This window comes from Sander lucioperca, chromosome 2 (genome assembly GCF_008315115.2).
Source record: "Sander lucioperca isolate FBNREF2018 chromosome 2, SLUC_FBN_1.2, whole genome shotgun sequence".
Lineage (NCBI taxonomy): Eukaryota > Metazoa > Chordata > Actinopteri > Perciformes > Percidae > Sander > Sander lucioperca.
The window spans coordinates 47,288,180-47,301,143 of record NC_050174.1 but is presented as its reverse complement, the minus strand read 5'-3'; the positions used below and the strand labels follow the sequence as shown (position 1 = coordinate 47,301,143).

Sequence of the window (12,964 nt, the reverse complement as noted above, 5' to 3'; positions counted from 1 at the left end):
ATTAACCCTAGTTGTGTTGTATTCCCCGTCGAACATGCAACTTTTTGTTTTTCTGGGTCGAAATGTAAAACAAATTCCAACGTTTTGGTCGTCTTTTTCGACACTTTTGTCACTTTTTCGAAGTTTCTGTCGATATTTTTTCTGCGCTTTTTGACGTTTTTTTTTTTTTTTTAAGCTTTTACCATGACGTTTTTGAAGATTATCCTGACGTTTTTGTCACTTTTCCCAATGTTTTTGTCACTTTTTTCGGTGCTTTTTTGACATTTTTTCCTACGTTTTTCAACGTTCTATTACCAATTTTTCTTTACATGTTATAAAATTGAATAAAACACCCAAATTCAATGCAAGTAGTGAACTGATCATTTATTTAACTTGTGAAGAGCGTTGTATGGAACCATCCACGTTATTTTGTTTTAACATTTGGTTGAAAGAAACCCAAAATTCTCATACATATTTTTTTTTGAAAATGGGTCAAAAATAAGAAATAGTTACATAGATGAATATTTTTTTCAACATGACAATACAACAAAAAATAAGACCGCAATTAAAAGAATGTGCGAAAGCCTAATTTAACCCATGTCCTCCTCTTAAATGGAGAGTCAGAATGATGAGGCTTCCCGCTCTGACGTTGTAGTCGGACAGTCGACCGGCGTTCATCTCTTTGCCTTCGTGGATGAGGTGCTGCTGGCTCTCGGCAACGCCCTCTCGGTTCTGGACTTTTCTCTTGAAGTCTCTCACGGTCTCGTCGGGGTTGACGTCGTAGGGTTTCGTAGCCCCGTTAACATTTTTGAGCAACACTTGGATGCGATCCACAGGCGGGACCACCGGCGGGACCACCGGCTCGGTTACCAGCAGGGACACCTGGGAGCCGGACTGTAAGCCGTAGAAGTCTTTGAGTCGTCGCTGAGAAGAGTCTTCTTCTGGTCGTTGACAAAGCCGAGATCCTGCTGCTGAGAGGGAACTCCTAGGTTCTCCTGGATGAGGTTTTTCAAAGAGCCCACTGAGAGCTGTGGGTTCACCTCCTGTGTGTGGTGCATCCCATCCATCGAAGTGATGATTATATTCATGATGAGAGTGGCCTGAAACATATTGCATTTAAAAGCATAAGAACAATGAACGATTACAGTTTGTTTCATGACAGTTGATCAGAGAACTTCCTACCGTGTGAGACAAACAGAAGACTCGAGGTGTTGAGCCGGCGGCGGGAAACAGGTGATGCTCAGATGTGTTGTGTCACAGTTTATATACAGGCTGCCTCAGCTGATCAACACGTCACCCTTACCTAACATTCGTTTTCCTTACCTGCCTCAATAACTTTTTGTTTCTATTCTCCCAACATGAGTCACTGTTAATTAGCCTGCTCATTTTACTTTCATTCTCTAACTCCACTAGGACGCCTCCGTCCTTTTCAGAGGGGTTCCTTTACCCCTCACCTCAAGATGACTGAATGAAAATGGGTTCTATGGGTACCCACGAGTCTTCCCTTTATGCCCACTTTATGCTACTGTATCTTCTCTTTGGAAACGAAAAGAGATGAATGATTAATCTCTGTCATTATCAGATGAAAAAAAAAAAAAATATATATATATATATATATACTGCCTCAAGTAATAATAATGACATTTTGTGAGGTAAAACATCTGTTAAATTACAAACTTCATGAAAGTTTAAAATATTTCTGAAATTTAAAAGCATAAAAACTTCATGTTTTTAGTTTTAGCCTGATGTAAAGTCACATTGTCATAGCTTTTATTTAAGTAAAAGTACAAAAGTATTAGCATCTAAATATAGCCTACTTAAAGTACCCAAAGTATTATGCAGAATAATATTTATTGTTGTATTATAATTATTGATGCGTTAATGTGTTCATCACTTTAATGTTGCAGCTGGTAAATGTGGAGCTCGTTTTAATTACTTTGTATACTGCTGGGTAGTTTAATCTATAATAATACATCATCACTTATTAGTTGATTTTATATATATATATATATATATATATATATATATATATATAGATAGATTATATTTAATAATCTAAATCTGTAAAGCAACTAAAGTTATCAGATAAATGTAGGGGAGTAAAAAGTACTCTATGTAGAGATGTAGTGGAGTAGAAGTAGCATAAAATGTATATAATTTTGTGGTACGTAAGTATAATTTTGAGGTAGTTGTTCTTAAGTATAGTACTTGAGTAAGTGTACATAGTTACTTTCAACCCAAATTTCGGATCAAACTGATGTTCAGTTGGTGCTGCAGAACTCTTTAAACATCTATCCATGTTGTTCAGGTAAACTGTCCTCTTTGAAGATACTCATCTGTCTGTCTGTCTACCTCTCCTCCAGCAGGTCCAGGAGATGCTGCAGCTTTGAGGGGCTCAGTTGCCTAGCGACAGTAACTGTGACGACAGAGAGGTGATGCTGCACACCTGGAACACCTGGAAGTCGGACTGTGACTGTCACACAGAGCAGAGCTGCTGCTTCCTCACAGGACCAGCAGGTGTGTTTGTTTCATTCAACATGGAAACATGCTTCAACACAAAGTGTTTATTACAAAGATAAATACCATCTTCATTTACACAGCAGATGTCAAATATAACCACATCTTTTTTACATGTTTTCATGAAGGCACGTTTTGCAGCTCAGTGTTGTTTTCTCACAGATGTTGCTTTGACAGACACAGAAATATCAAGTTATGTTTTTGTCCCCTACTCACAGTAATGTCAATGCTGCATTCATGTCATTCGGGAGTTATTTTAATGACCAGTTTCTGATTTATAATAATAAAAAACTTCAACATCCAACAGTGTTTGTTCTGATATATCTGACTAAATAATAAAGTGTTGTCAGATTAAGTCCAGATATGAGTTTATGGTGTAATATTGTCAGTTCACAGTATTTTTGAACTCTTACACAACTAACTCTGCTTTTGTCGTCGTCATCTTTCTCAACATCCACCATTTGTCCCATTTGACTTGAACGCAGCATTAGCCTTGTACATGTCAACAAAACCAGCTAAACAAACAGCTGCTCCATAAAGATGTTTTTGTTTTCACTTATCGCATAAAATCCTCCTGCTTGGAACTTGACCCAACCCAAGTCAGGGTTCATACGCATTTTAACCTATACTTTTCCATGACTTTTTCATGACTTTTCGGCAAATTTCCATGACTATGTTTTCCTGAAAATGTCAGTCGACATTATACAATAAGAATAAAAATCTGTGTTAAAGTTTACCCTCAGAGGTTTAACAATAAAATGAATAACAATTTATGTGGTTCATAGTGGAATTCGTAATATCGCGCCCCGAATAGAACGTTGAGGTTAGGACGACGTGAAAATACATTTATTAATCACATATTATTATGCTGTGTTAAAAAAAAAAATCCATGACTTTTCCAAAACTTTCTGGGTTATGTTTCCAAAACCTTTCCAGGCCTGGAATTTGCATTTTTTAAATTCCATAACCTTTCCAGGTTTTTTCAAAACGTATGAACTCTGCAAGTACTCTGCAAGTTGTTGTGGAAAGAAACCGAACCAAGGGAAAACCACTCCAAGTTAACAAACTCATCAACTGATTCGGACCAATGATAATGAAATGGAGTCCTTTCCATAATGCAGTAATAACAATATATGAGCCTGTCAGTGGCAAAAACAGACAGACAGTGCAGGCAGTGCGGTTGCACTGGGGCCCGTGGGCCCATAGACAGAGGGGGCCTTCCAACGATGTGTTGGGCAGAGTGACAGTGACTTGCAGTGGTTCAGATTGCCAGCTCGGAAATACGACTGTTTTTAAATAACTGTTTTTCAATTTTAAAAAAACGGTCTCTGTCATAATTTGCATTTTTCTTTGTAAAATAGTCAATAGCAATTTAATAAAATTTAAATGATATGATTATTCTGCATAAATTACAAAAAACTATAAACTATTAAAAAAAACTTTACAATTATCAGGGGTTAAAAAGTTGACAGATACCCAAGGAAATTTGTTTTCTTAAATATCAGCGTTAACATGGATTTACAGTCAATTTTAGCATAATGATAAAGTTAAAACTCACACTAAAATTATGTAATTACTGCTACAAATGTAAGGGAAACATCAGTTCAGGGCACTTAAATACATAAATAAACTAATTGGATCAACAAGAATTACAAAAACGACAATTTTTGGATTCAAAACTGTGATCTTCATTAAAAGGTGACCATTTTGCACCCCTGAAATGTACCAATTCTTATTTTCTTTGGTCTGTTTGTCATACACAGATAAGCAGTGATAATTGCTGAGTAATATCTATGTTGATATTGTCCTTTTGGCAAGACTCTTATTTGATCATGTGACAAGACAATACAGTATATGATAGCTAGTTTATGCACAAAATCTGTCAAGACTGACTGAGCACATCAGCAAGCCTAATGGTATGTGTGTGTGTGTGTGTGTCATGGAGTGTGTGTTAGCAGTGAGTCCAGCTGGTCCAGTTGGTGTTTCAGTCCCAGTAAACTCTCCTCAGCCTCCAGTCGTCTCACCTTCATATTCTCCTGCTGGTTCCACAAACTGCAGCGCAGACGAGCCTCAACCGCAAAACAACAAACACTCATTCAGGTTTTACTCACTCTCACTGGACTGATTACTACATTTCAAACATGTATTTTATTCTGTCTTCTCCAGTCACAAGACGTGTTTAGCCTAGCTTAGGACAAAGACTGGAAGCAAAGGGAAACTGTTAGCTGAGCTCCATCATAAGAGGCTACATAATGCAACAGCTCTGAGTTTGAGTCTGAGTCTGTCAAAAGGAGTTGTTAGTTTGATCTCTGTCAGCTAAACTAACTGGCTACAGGATGAACTGCTGACTAGCTTCTTAGCTAACTGCTGCTAAAACCTCAATGTCTCCTTTTTTACATCTATGATTCTACACCAGATCAATTAACAACACACAACATGTGAAGACTAAACGCAGGATCTCTCTCTGCACTGGACACAGAGATGAACGTGACTTATAATAATCTTTATTTTTCTTCCATCTGAAATATTTGGAGAAGATAGAACAAGATGATTTAAATATTTGAATCTCACACTGAATTATCAAGATTCAAATCAGCAAATAGTCTAAGTATATGTCTTACAACCAAACCAACCACAGACCAACTGGTAATAAAAGATTAGACTGGATCATCTTGATTTCATCCTGTCAAAACTTTGGACGTTTGACCGTAAACTCAAACAATTTAACAATCTGTGTTTATTTCTTATGTAAGTTAATAATAAAATAAAAGTTTACCTTTAGTCGGTCCTCTTGTTGTTTCAGTTTTTCTCTCTGCAGTTCAACCTTCCACCGCTCCTCCTGAAAATAAACATAGGCTATGTTTAGATGGAAAAGATCTGAAGAAAAAACGCAAAAGTGGGCGTTGCGTTCTCACTTTTTATTCCGCGTTTAGACAAGCGATTTGGGGGGGAAATCGATGTAGTATGCACACCAGGCGGCTAGGTGGTAGTGTGAAGCACTGCCACACAACACCACCAAGTCTGCGCGCCTGCGTAGAACCTTCCTTCTACTTCTCTCCCTCTCCTCCTCCTCTCTCCCTCTCCTCTCCCTAGTAGTGCGAAACCAAAACATGGCGAAGCGAACAACAAAAGATGACAATTTTGTCTGGACAGACGAGGAGGTGGAGTTATTGCTCCAAACAACCTTAGATTACAAAGCCACAAAGGCACAACAGGGCGTGGACTGGGAGTCCTGCCAGTCTAAATATATAGACATATTATAGACATATAGACCGAATTTCTTCAGCAGTATCCTGTACCTGGAGGGACGTCATATCCAAACGAGAAAGACGCTATCTGTAAAAGTCAGATATCATCAAAGCTGAAAGCCATGTGGACCAAGTATAGGCAGTCTGTGGATACCCAATGGCGGAGTGGCCATGGGCGACTAATCCCTCTATATTTTGATTTATGTAACGAAATATGGGGTGGGTCGCCAGCCACCACAACAATAGAGGCTGCAGACTTTTGCGTTTTTAACCTTTAGACGGGAACGCGACAGTGGAGCGTTTTTAAGATTTCCACTCTGGAGGGTGGTTTCACTTTTTTGCGTTTTTAAGCCCCAAAACACGCCGTCGCGTCTAAACGAAAGGCACATCTGATAAAATATTGTCGTTTTCACCCGCGAGCATTGTCGTGTAAACAGGGCCATAGTCAGCGACATGATTAACTGTGTACCTGAAAATCTTTAAACTGTTAACACAAAGTTGGAGGTGCCCCCCAGGACTGCCCACATACTTTAAATCTTAAATCTAAATACATGATTGAAGAAATAAATGTTTTTTAAACAATTCACTGTAGAAATGAATTAATGACTTCATGTGTAACTGGGTGAATACAGTTTCCTTAATTTCTGTAAATGTAACTTTATTTATTTTCATGTATTTCAGAGTCAAAGTCTTTGGCTCCGAGTCGACTTGCAGTCCAGTGATCTTTTACAGTGAGATCAGGACCCAGAAATACAGACCAATCATTAAACAAATGCAGATATTAAGCTAGATTACTGATATGAATTTATTTTAATTGTGCATTATTTTACGAATATATTTAACGAGTATTAGGAGATGTTTCATCCTTCATTAACGGGAGCTATGGACAATCACTAATTAATCTGATCACTGTGATATAAAGCGGACTAGGGTTGCAGTTTCATTCGTTCAAGGGTCATTGTAACTGATAAATAATTGTGTAATACCGTGAAACCTTGCCGGTTATCGTACCGTTAAAATCTCCATACCATTATACCATTGCAACCCTAAAGCAGACAACACAGTTTAAAGTGTTAACATGTCTGCAGTCACCTGAGTTCAGGTGTGTTTCTGTCAGGACTCACCTCAGAACTGAAGGCTGATCTCAGACCAGCTGTAGACAGGTAGAAAGACTCGTCCTCCGACTCCGACTCCTCCCTGATGTCCTACACACACATACACACACACACACACACACACACACACACACACACACACACACACACACACACACACACATTAAACAACTTGTTAAATGAACAGCAGGTTTATATGGTTTACGTAGCAAACAGTCCTCTCAGTAGTAGTGTTCTTATTAAATAAAGATAGAGCACTAACTACCTAACCTACTACCTCATCTCTAGTACTGCCTTTACATACACACATACACTTGTTCATACATACAGTATATCTGCTACTTTTGTAATATGCTAATGTATTTTATGTAAGGGATAATGCAGAGCTTTGTGTCGGGGTCCTGCATCTTCCTGTTGGGGTTTGATTACCCGCTCGCTCTACATTATCCCGCTTTTTACATGGCTACTAACAAAATATTGATTTCAAAATAATTTTATTGATTTGAAAATGGTCCTCACGCAACGGTCTGCTATTCAGAAATAACAGACTGTAGAAAGCCGTAACTGATCAATCAGAATTGAGTATTTAACAAAGCTGTGTAATAATGTATCGTATTGTGTTGTACTGTAGTGCCTGCTAAAGCCTTGCATTGATAACATTAGACCATTCTTAATAACCTGCCCAGGGACAACAGATGAAAACAAGCTTAATAGCTAACTCTTAAGGCCCTGACACACCAAGCCGATGGCCGGGAACTAGTGGTGACGACTGCTGACTGTGGTGTCGCCTCTCGTCGGCCCTTGTCACTTTGTCTTGGCCAAAAATTTGCACTGGAACACGACGCAGAGACTACAGCCGACGGTCAACTACCAAGTACGTTCTGCGCCTGCGTGAGAGAAAATAACTCTCCATACCAGCAGGTGGCGGTAATCTATTCGTCATTCAACAGGGGAAACTGGATAACGTTGCTATGATATCCACAACAAACAGCATTTGCTTGATCAGTGGCAGAAGCCTACGGTCCTTCTGCTTCACTCCCCACCGGAAAGACAATGGTACCGGGAGATGGCTAACTGGAGCGTCCCTCTCCCGGGCTGTCATCCGTTCTCTCGACAAAGAAGTCTCCCTACAGTGGGAGCGACCAAACGGCCCGCTGCTGGCTTTTAGCTAACGTTAGCTTGCTAATTTCACCCACCCAACATTCATCCTTCATCATACACTGGTTACAGAAAATTAGCCAAACTAAATCTGGCGACCGTAATGTGCTTTCCTTCAATTTGACAAGAGCATGTGAATTAAACATTAAGTTCTTACATTTTACTAATATAGAGGCTGGCTGGCTGGCTGTAAGCTAGCTTGTTTGCTAGGGGGCTAATTGTTTAGCGGTGCAGAGGGTGCAAAGAGAGAGAGGTCTATTACAGTCTTTATATTAAATATAACGGTGTAGGATATTAGTATATTAACGTTAGTTTATTTAGGTATATAGAGATCTTTTAAAAGACACGTTATTTTTGAAATAAATATGACTACACAAGTAGTTATGTATATCTCGTTCTACGTTTGCCATCTTATGGACATAATGTGCAGAAATAGACATTCCAATCGTTCAAACGTGTGTGTTTTTAGAAGGAACATTCAAATGTCATTTTTGACCAGTTTTGACAGCTCTGATGTGTATTGGATTGATCAGATGAGATGAAAAATGAAAGAAGCCTTGTTTGTGCCTGTCACAGTCTCTTGTTTGTTTTCCTCACTCTCGTTTTTAAGCTGAACAGCCAATCAGCTGTACGCCGATCAGCCGAAAAAAGGCCGACGCTTGGCGACTGTGTGGGACACACCGCACAAACTAGGTCGACGATGGCCGATGGTCGGCTTGGTGTGTCAGGGCCTTTACACTCTACATTAAGGTGGAAACTAAAGAGTTGATTAATGTGCAATGTCCCTGGTAAATAAATAAATGGTTGACATACAGACTAGTATCCTGGGATCATCTTAAAAACTTGTATTTATTATTGATTTATTAATCATTGTGTGTGATGCTTCACCTCCTCTTCTGTCTTGTGTTGTTCGTCCTCTTTCACTCGAAGCTCCTCACGTTTCTTTTGTAGCCCCTCCTCTTCCAGCTGTAGCTCCTCCTCCTGTCGTTTTAGCTCCTCCTCCTTGTGGATCAGCTGTTTCTCTCTCAGCCACAGCTCCTCCTCTGATCAATCACAATCAATCAAACACAAGTTACTTTTTTTCCACATATATTACATTTGTTTTTCTCATGTAAAACACTTGAAAAATATCTCAGATCTAAATCTCCTGTAGGACGGAAAGTATGTGGAACAGAATAAATGAGTGTTGACTGACTGATCTGGTTGAGCTGCAGCTGCTGTTGGGTCAGACGGCGCCCCCTGTCCTCCAACTGTGACACTGCAGCTTTAAAATCCTCCAGTCCAACACACACTGCCTGAGGGAGAGGGAGAGAGCGCTAAAAAAGATGTATCAGTTGATCAGCAGATCAACTATTCTCTGGTTATACTTATATGATTGCTGATATTATTTACATATTTTACTAAGGTAATATTTTAAATGCAGGGCTTTTACTTGTAGTAGTAGAGTATTTTAAGTGTGGTATAGGTAATTTTACTGCAGTAAAGGATCTGAATATGCCTTCAACTACTGACTGTGTTATAAATGTGCAAGGTAGTAGGCAGGTTAGCAGGGTTTTTTAATTTATGTGCTCAATATTCTTTGTGAATTATTGTTTGGCCGTAATGTTTTATTAGATCACGTTAAGTTATTGTATATATTTGTATTGTTATATTTAAGTCAATAAAGTAACTGTGTAGTATCCAAGAACAGTGTTTCTTGTTGGTTTCTATTTTGGCCCCTACATGTTTCTGTGTAACTGTGTTAGTGATGTCTCTGTGTATCTGTTAGGAATTTAGCTATATGTCATGTTTGAATTGTGTGTGTTCTACCTGTTTGTCTTCTATCTGCCTGTCCAGCTCTTTCAGGTGTTCTGCTCTCTGCTGCTGCTGATGACTGCACACATTCATCTCCTACAGGACACAAACACGCTAATCAGAAATGTCACTTGTCACGTGTGTGTGTGTGTGTGTGTGTGTGTGTGTGTGTGTGTGTGTGTGTGTGTGTGCGCACCTGTTCCAGAGTCTGCAGGTGTTTCTTCCTCTCCTCCACCTGTTCACTAAGCAGAGACAACAGCTCTGAGTTCTCTGAAACACAAACATAATGTTGTTGCATCCTTTAACTCTTTTCCGCTTCCAGTTGTCTTTTTTACATTTAAAGTCTTTAAGTATTATCTCAAAATAAAATATAGTATAGTATGTCATGAAAAGTCATAGTATAGTATGTCATAAATCATATGGTGGAAAATAATCATTTGGTATGTTTAAAAATGAACTTTTGTATTCATGAAAACAGCAAAATTTCAAAGTTGCTTGTTTGGTGCAAATTTTTCCATGTAGCTCTCAGTCTCAGATTTTTGTTGGGTCAGTTAGGACTGACCCAACAAAAATCGCGAGTCGGGTATGGCTGCAGCCTGGTGCTGTCCCTGAGATGTTTTGGATGTTTTTTAACTAAACAGTACGGCAATCATGCTAATGAATACAATATTTTTTTCAGCAGACGTCTTAGTTACAACACGATGGAGCTAGCAGAGCAGTTTTGTGTTTATATGTGCGGGTGGGATTTATTCAGTTTGGGAAATCCACGGTCTCTACAAAGTTATAGCTCAAATTATCTGGCTGACTAAACAGGAAGGGACTAGAAATCCTGTCTGTTGTTTTGTTTTTGTATTTCAAGAGCGAATTGCTCCACAATATGAATACAGATTGATTATCACTTATTTTGTTTGTAACCGTTGTTGTATAATCACAATTATTACACTTTAGAAGGCCTACACTTCAGTGATGTGCCTTTTGGACCTCGAAATTAAACCCTCTCATGTAATATGGCTTAAACAAACGTCAACGTTAAACCCTGATGCAGTTTTAAATGTTTTATGATTTCAGAAAGGAAGAGGTTAAACAATATTTTATATTAATCCTAATTTTTGTTGTCAAATATCCATAAATGCAGCTTTCGAAATTATAGAAATTATAAGATTAAAAAGATTTAGCCTATAATAAAATATTGGTTAACCTTCTCTTATCTAAATTTTAGATATCAGATCCCCTTCTAATGGGAGGGATGAAAACCTTTTTATTGCAGCCTACTCTTCTTTGGTCTCATATGTTATAATTGTAAAACAGTATTAATTTTAGTATTATGTGAGTGGCTTTATTGTTGAGCTATGTTTTTTGCACTTGGCATACGTTTTTATGTTACGCTTGTCCTTTTTTTACTTTTATGAATTTGCAAATAAAGCATTAATAAAAAAAGTAAAGTCATCACAGGCTTCATCAAATAAACAACAAACGTTAACATCAGGGAGACAACATTAACATATACAAATCTGCCAACTATAGGCTATTTATGGCTATCGTTAATTTAAGAGTTTGAACAACGTTCAATTAATTGCATCATGCTCACTAACTTAACTGTGACTTCATTTAGAAAATAATTCACAATTTCGTATTCTGAACATCTGAATTTACTGTTGGACACGCCCAGGAATGCGACAGGAGGTCTCCAGGCTGCAGCCATACATTCTTGACGGAGCCTAGCCTACTGTTTTACAATAAGTCAGTGTATCAGTTTTATCTGTGTACCAAGTATCACAGCCTATTACAACGTAAGTGGTACACTGCATTCATACAATACTCAATATTGATATTGTTATTCTCTCCACTAGATACACCGGCTCATTGAATCAATGACCAATGAATATGATTGGAGGGTTGCCACTGCACAGTTCATGTGTTGAATTTGTTATTACCCAGTGTGCTTTTTAAATGGTCTCAATGTTTTATTGTTTTATTTCATGTGAATACTAGTTTACTAGAGGAGTAACTTAGTATTTGAAGTAATGCAGTAATGCAGGAAGTGTGCATTTAGTTTCATTCTTATTGTGTTTCCACAACAATGTTAGTGAGTAAATCTACTGAAATGGCCACCATCTTGATGGTGTGTGATGTGTAAGATGAGAAAGCAGAGGTAAACTCATGTATGTCATGATTGTAAAAAAACAGTGGCTATCTGTACATCTTTGCCAAGTGCAAACCAGTACAGAAGGCATCAATAAATTGTTGGGGAGGGTCATGCATCTTTTCCCAATAATTTTGGAGGGTCATCATAGAAAAATGTATTGCAGGCAAAGGGAGGGTCAAGTCTATATTGACTAAAGATCCCAAAACTCCTCCGGTAGCGCCTTAAATAAAAAACGAACAGTCCCTTATGTCAAAAAAGTCAGTTTACCATATCAAAAAAGTCACAGTATAGAATGTCGAAAAAAAGTCATAGTATAGTATGTAAAAAAAAGGTCATGGTTTACTTTGTCGAAAAAAAGTCATAGTATAGTATGTCGAAAAAAGTCATGGTATAGTATGTCAAAAAGTCATGGTATAGTATGTTGAAAAAAAGTCATAGTATAGCATGTCGAAAAAAGTCATAGCTTAGTATGTCATAAAAAGTCACAGTATAGTATGTAAAAAAAAGTCATAGTATGTTATGTCGAAAAAAGTAATTATATAGTATGTCGACTATGAAAATGGCTAACAGCAGATGAGGTGGCCAAGTGGTTAATAGTCCAGTCATTTTATGAAAAAAGGTAGAACAAATTGCAACAGAAGCAAACTCAACTGATTTTGTATCCTCAATATGTCCTGAGTAAGGAAAAAAAAGCCCTGAAGAATCCCATTAGGGGAAAGTGTCGAAAAAGACCCAAATATTGCCTATTCATACGCCTATTCATTCTTTTTCTCACGTGAATAGGGTATATAAAAGCAAGTATCAGCAGATGAGGTGGCTGAATCGTTAAGGCGATGGACTACTAAGCCATTGTGCTCTGCAAGCGTGGGTTTGAATCCCATCCTCATCGCACCCAAATATCTTTAATGTATAATGTCCACAAAAGTAAAATTAAAGAACGTTGTGGTTTAAAATGTAAAAGAAAGTCATAGTTTAGTATGTAAAAAAAAGTCATAGTATAATTTGTC

General features: G+C 38.0%; 1 protein-coding gene, 1 long non-coding RNA gene and 1 pseudogene across 2 annotated transcripts in view; 1 reads left to right on the top strand and 2 right to left on the bottom strand.

The window, feature by feature from the left end:
* Positions 1-471: 471 nt before the first annotated feature.
* On the bottom strand, positions 472-1,353 carry LOC116056736 (annotated as a pseudogene).
* A 2,584-nt stretch (positions 1,354-3,937) lies between these two features.
* The window catches only part of cntrl (centriolin), a 115,381-nt gene continuing 106,354 nt past the window's right edge, over positions 3,938-12,964 (bottom strand). Inside the window, exons 35-41 of the mRNA XM_035998904.1 lie at positions 10,008-10,081; positions 9,827-9,907; positions 9,213-9,312; positions 8,906-9,060; positions 6,869-6,949; positions 5,273-5,335; positions 3,938-4,565 (exon numbers count right to left, since the gene is read on the bottom strand). Of these exons, the coding sequence (XP_035854797.1) occupies positions 4,434-4,565; positions 5,273-5,335; positions 6,869-6,949; positions 8,906-9,060; positions 9,213-9,312; positions 9,827-9,907; positions 10,008-10,081 (686 nt within the window). The 3' untranslated portion in view covers positions 3,938-4,433. The remainder of the gene's footprint in view (positions 4,566-5,272; positions 5,336-6,868; positions 6,950-8,905; positions 9,061-9,212; positions 9,313-9,826; positions 9,908-10,007; positions 10,082-12,964) is intronic.
* LOC118494596 lies at positions 4,524-5,277 on the top strand. Its single transcript, XR_004896695.1, has 2 exons — positions 4,524-4,639; positions 4,798-5,277. It is a non-coding gene; the product is annotated as an uncharacterized LOC118494596 (long non-coding RNA).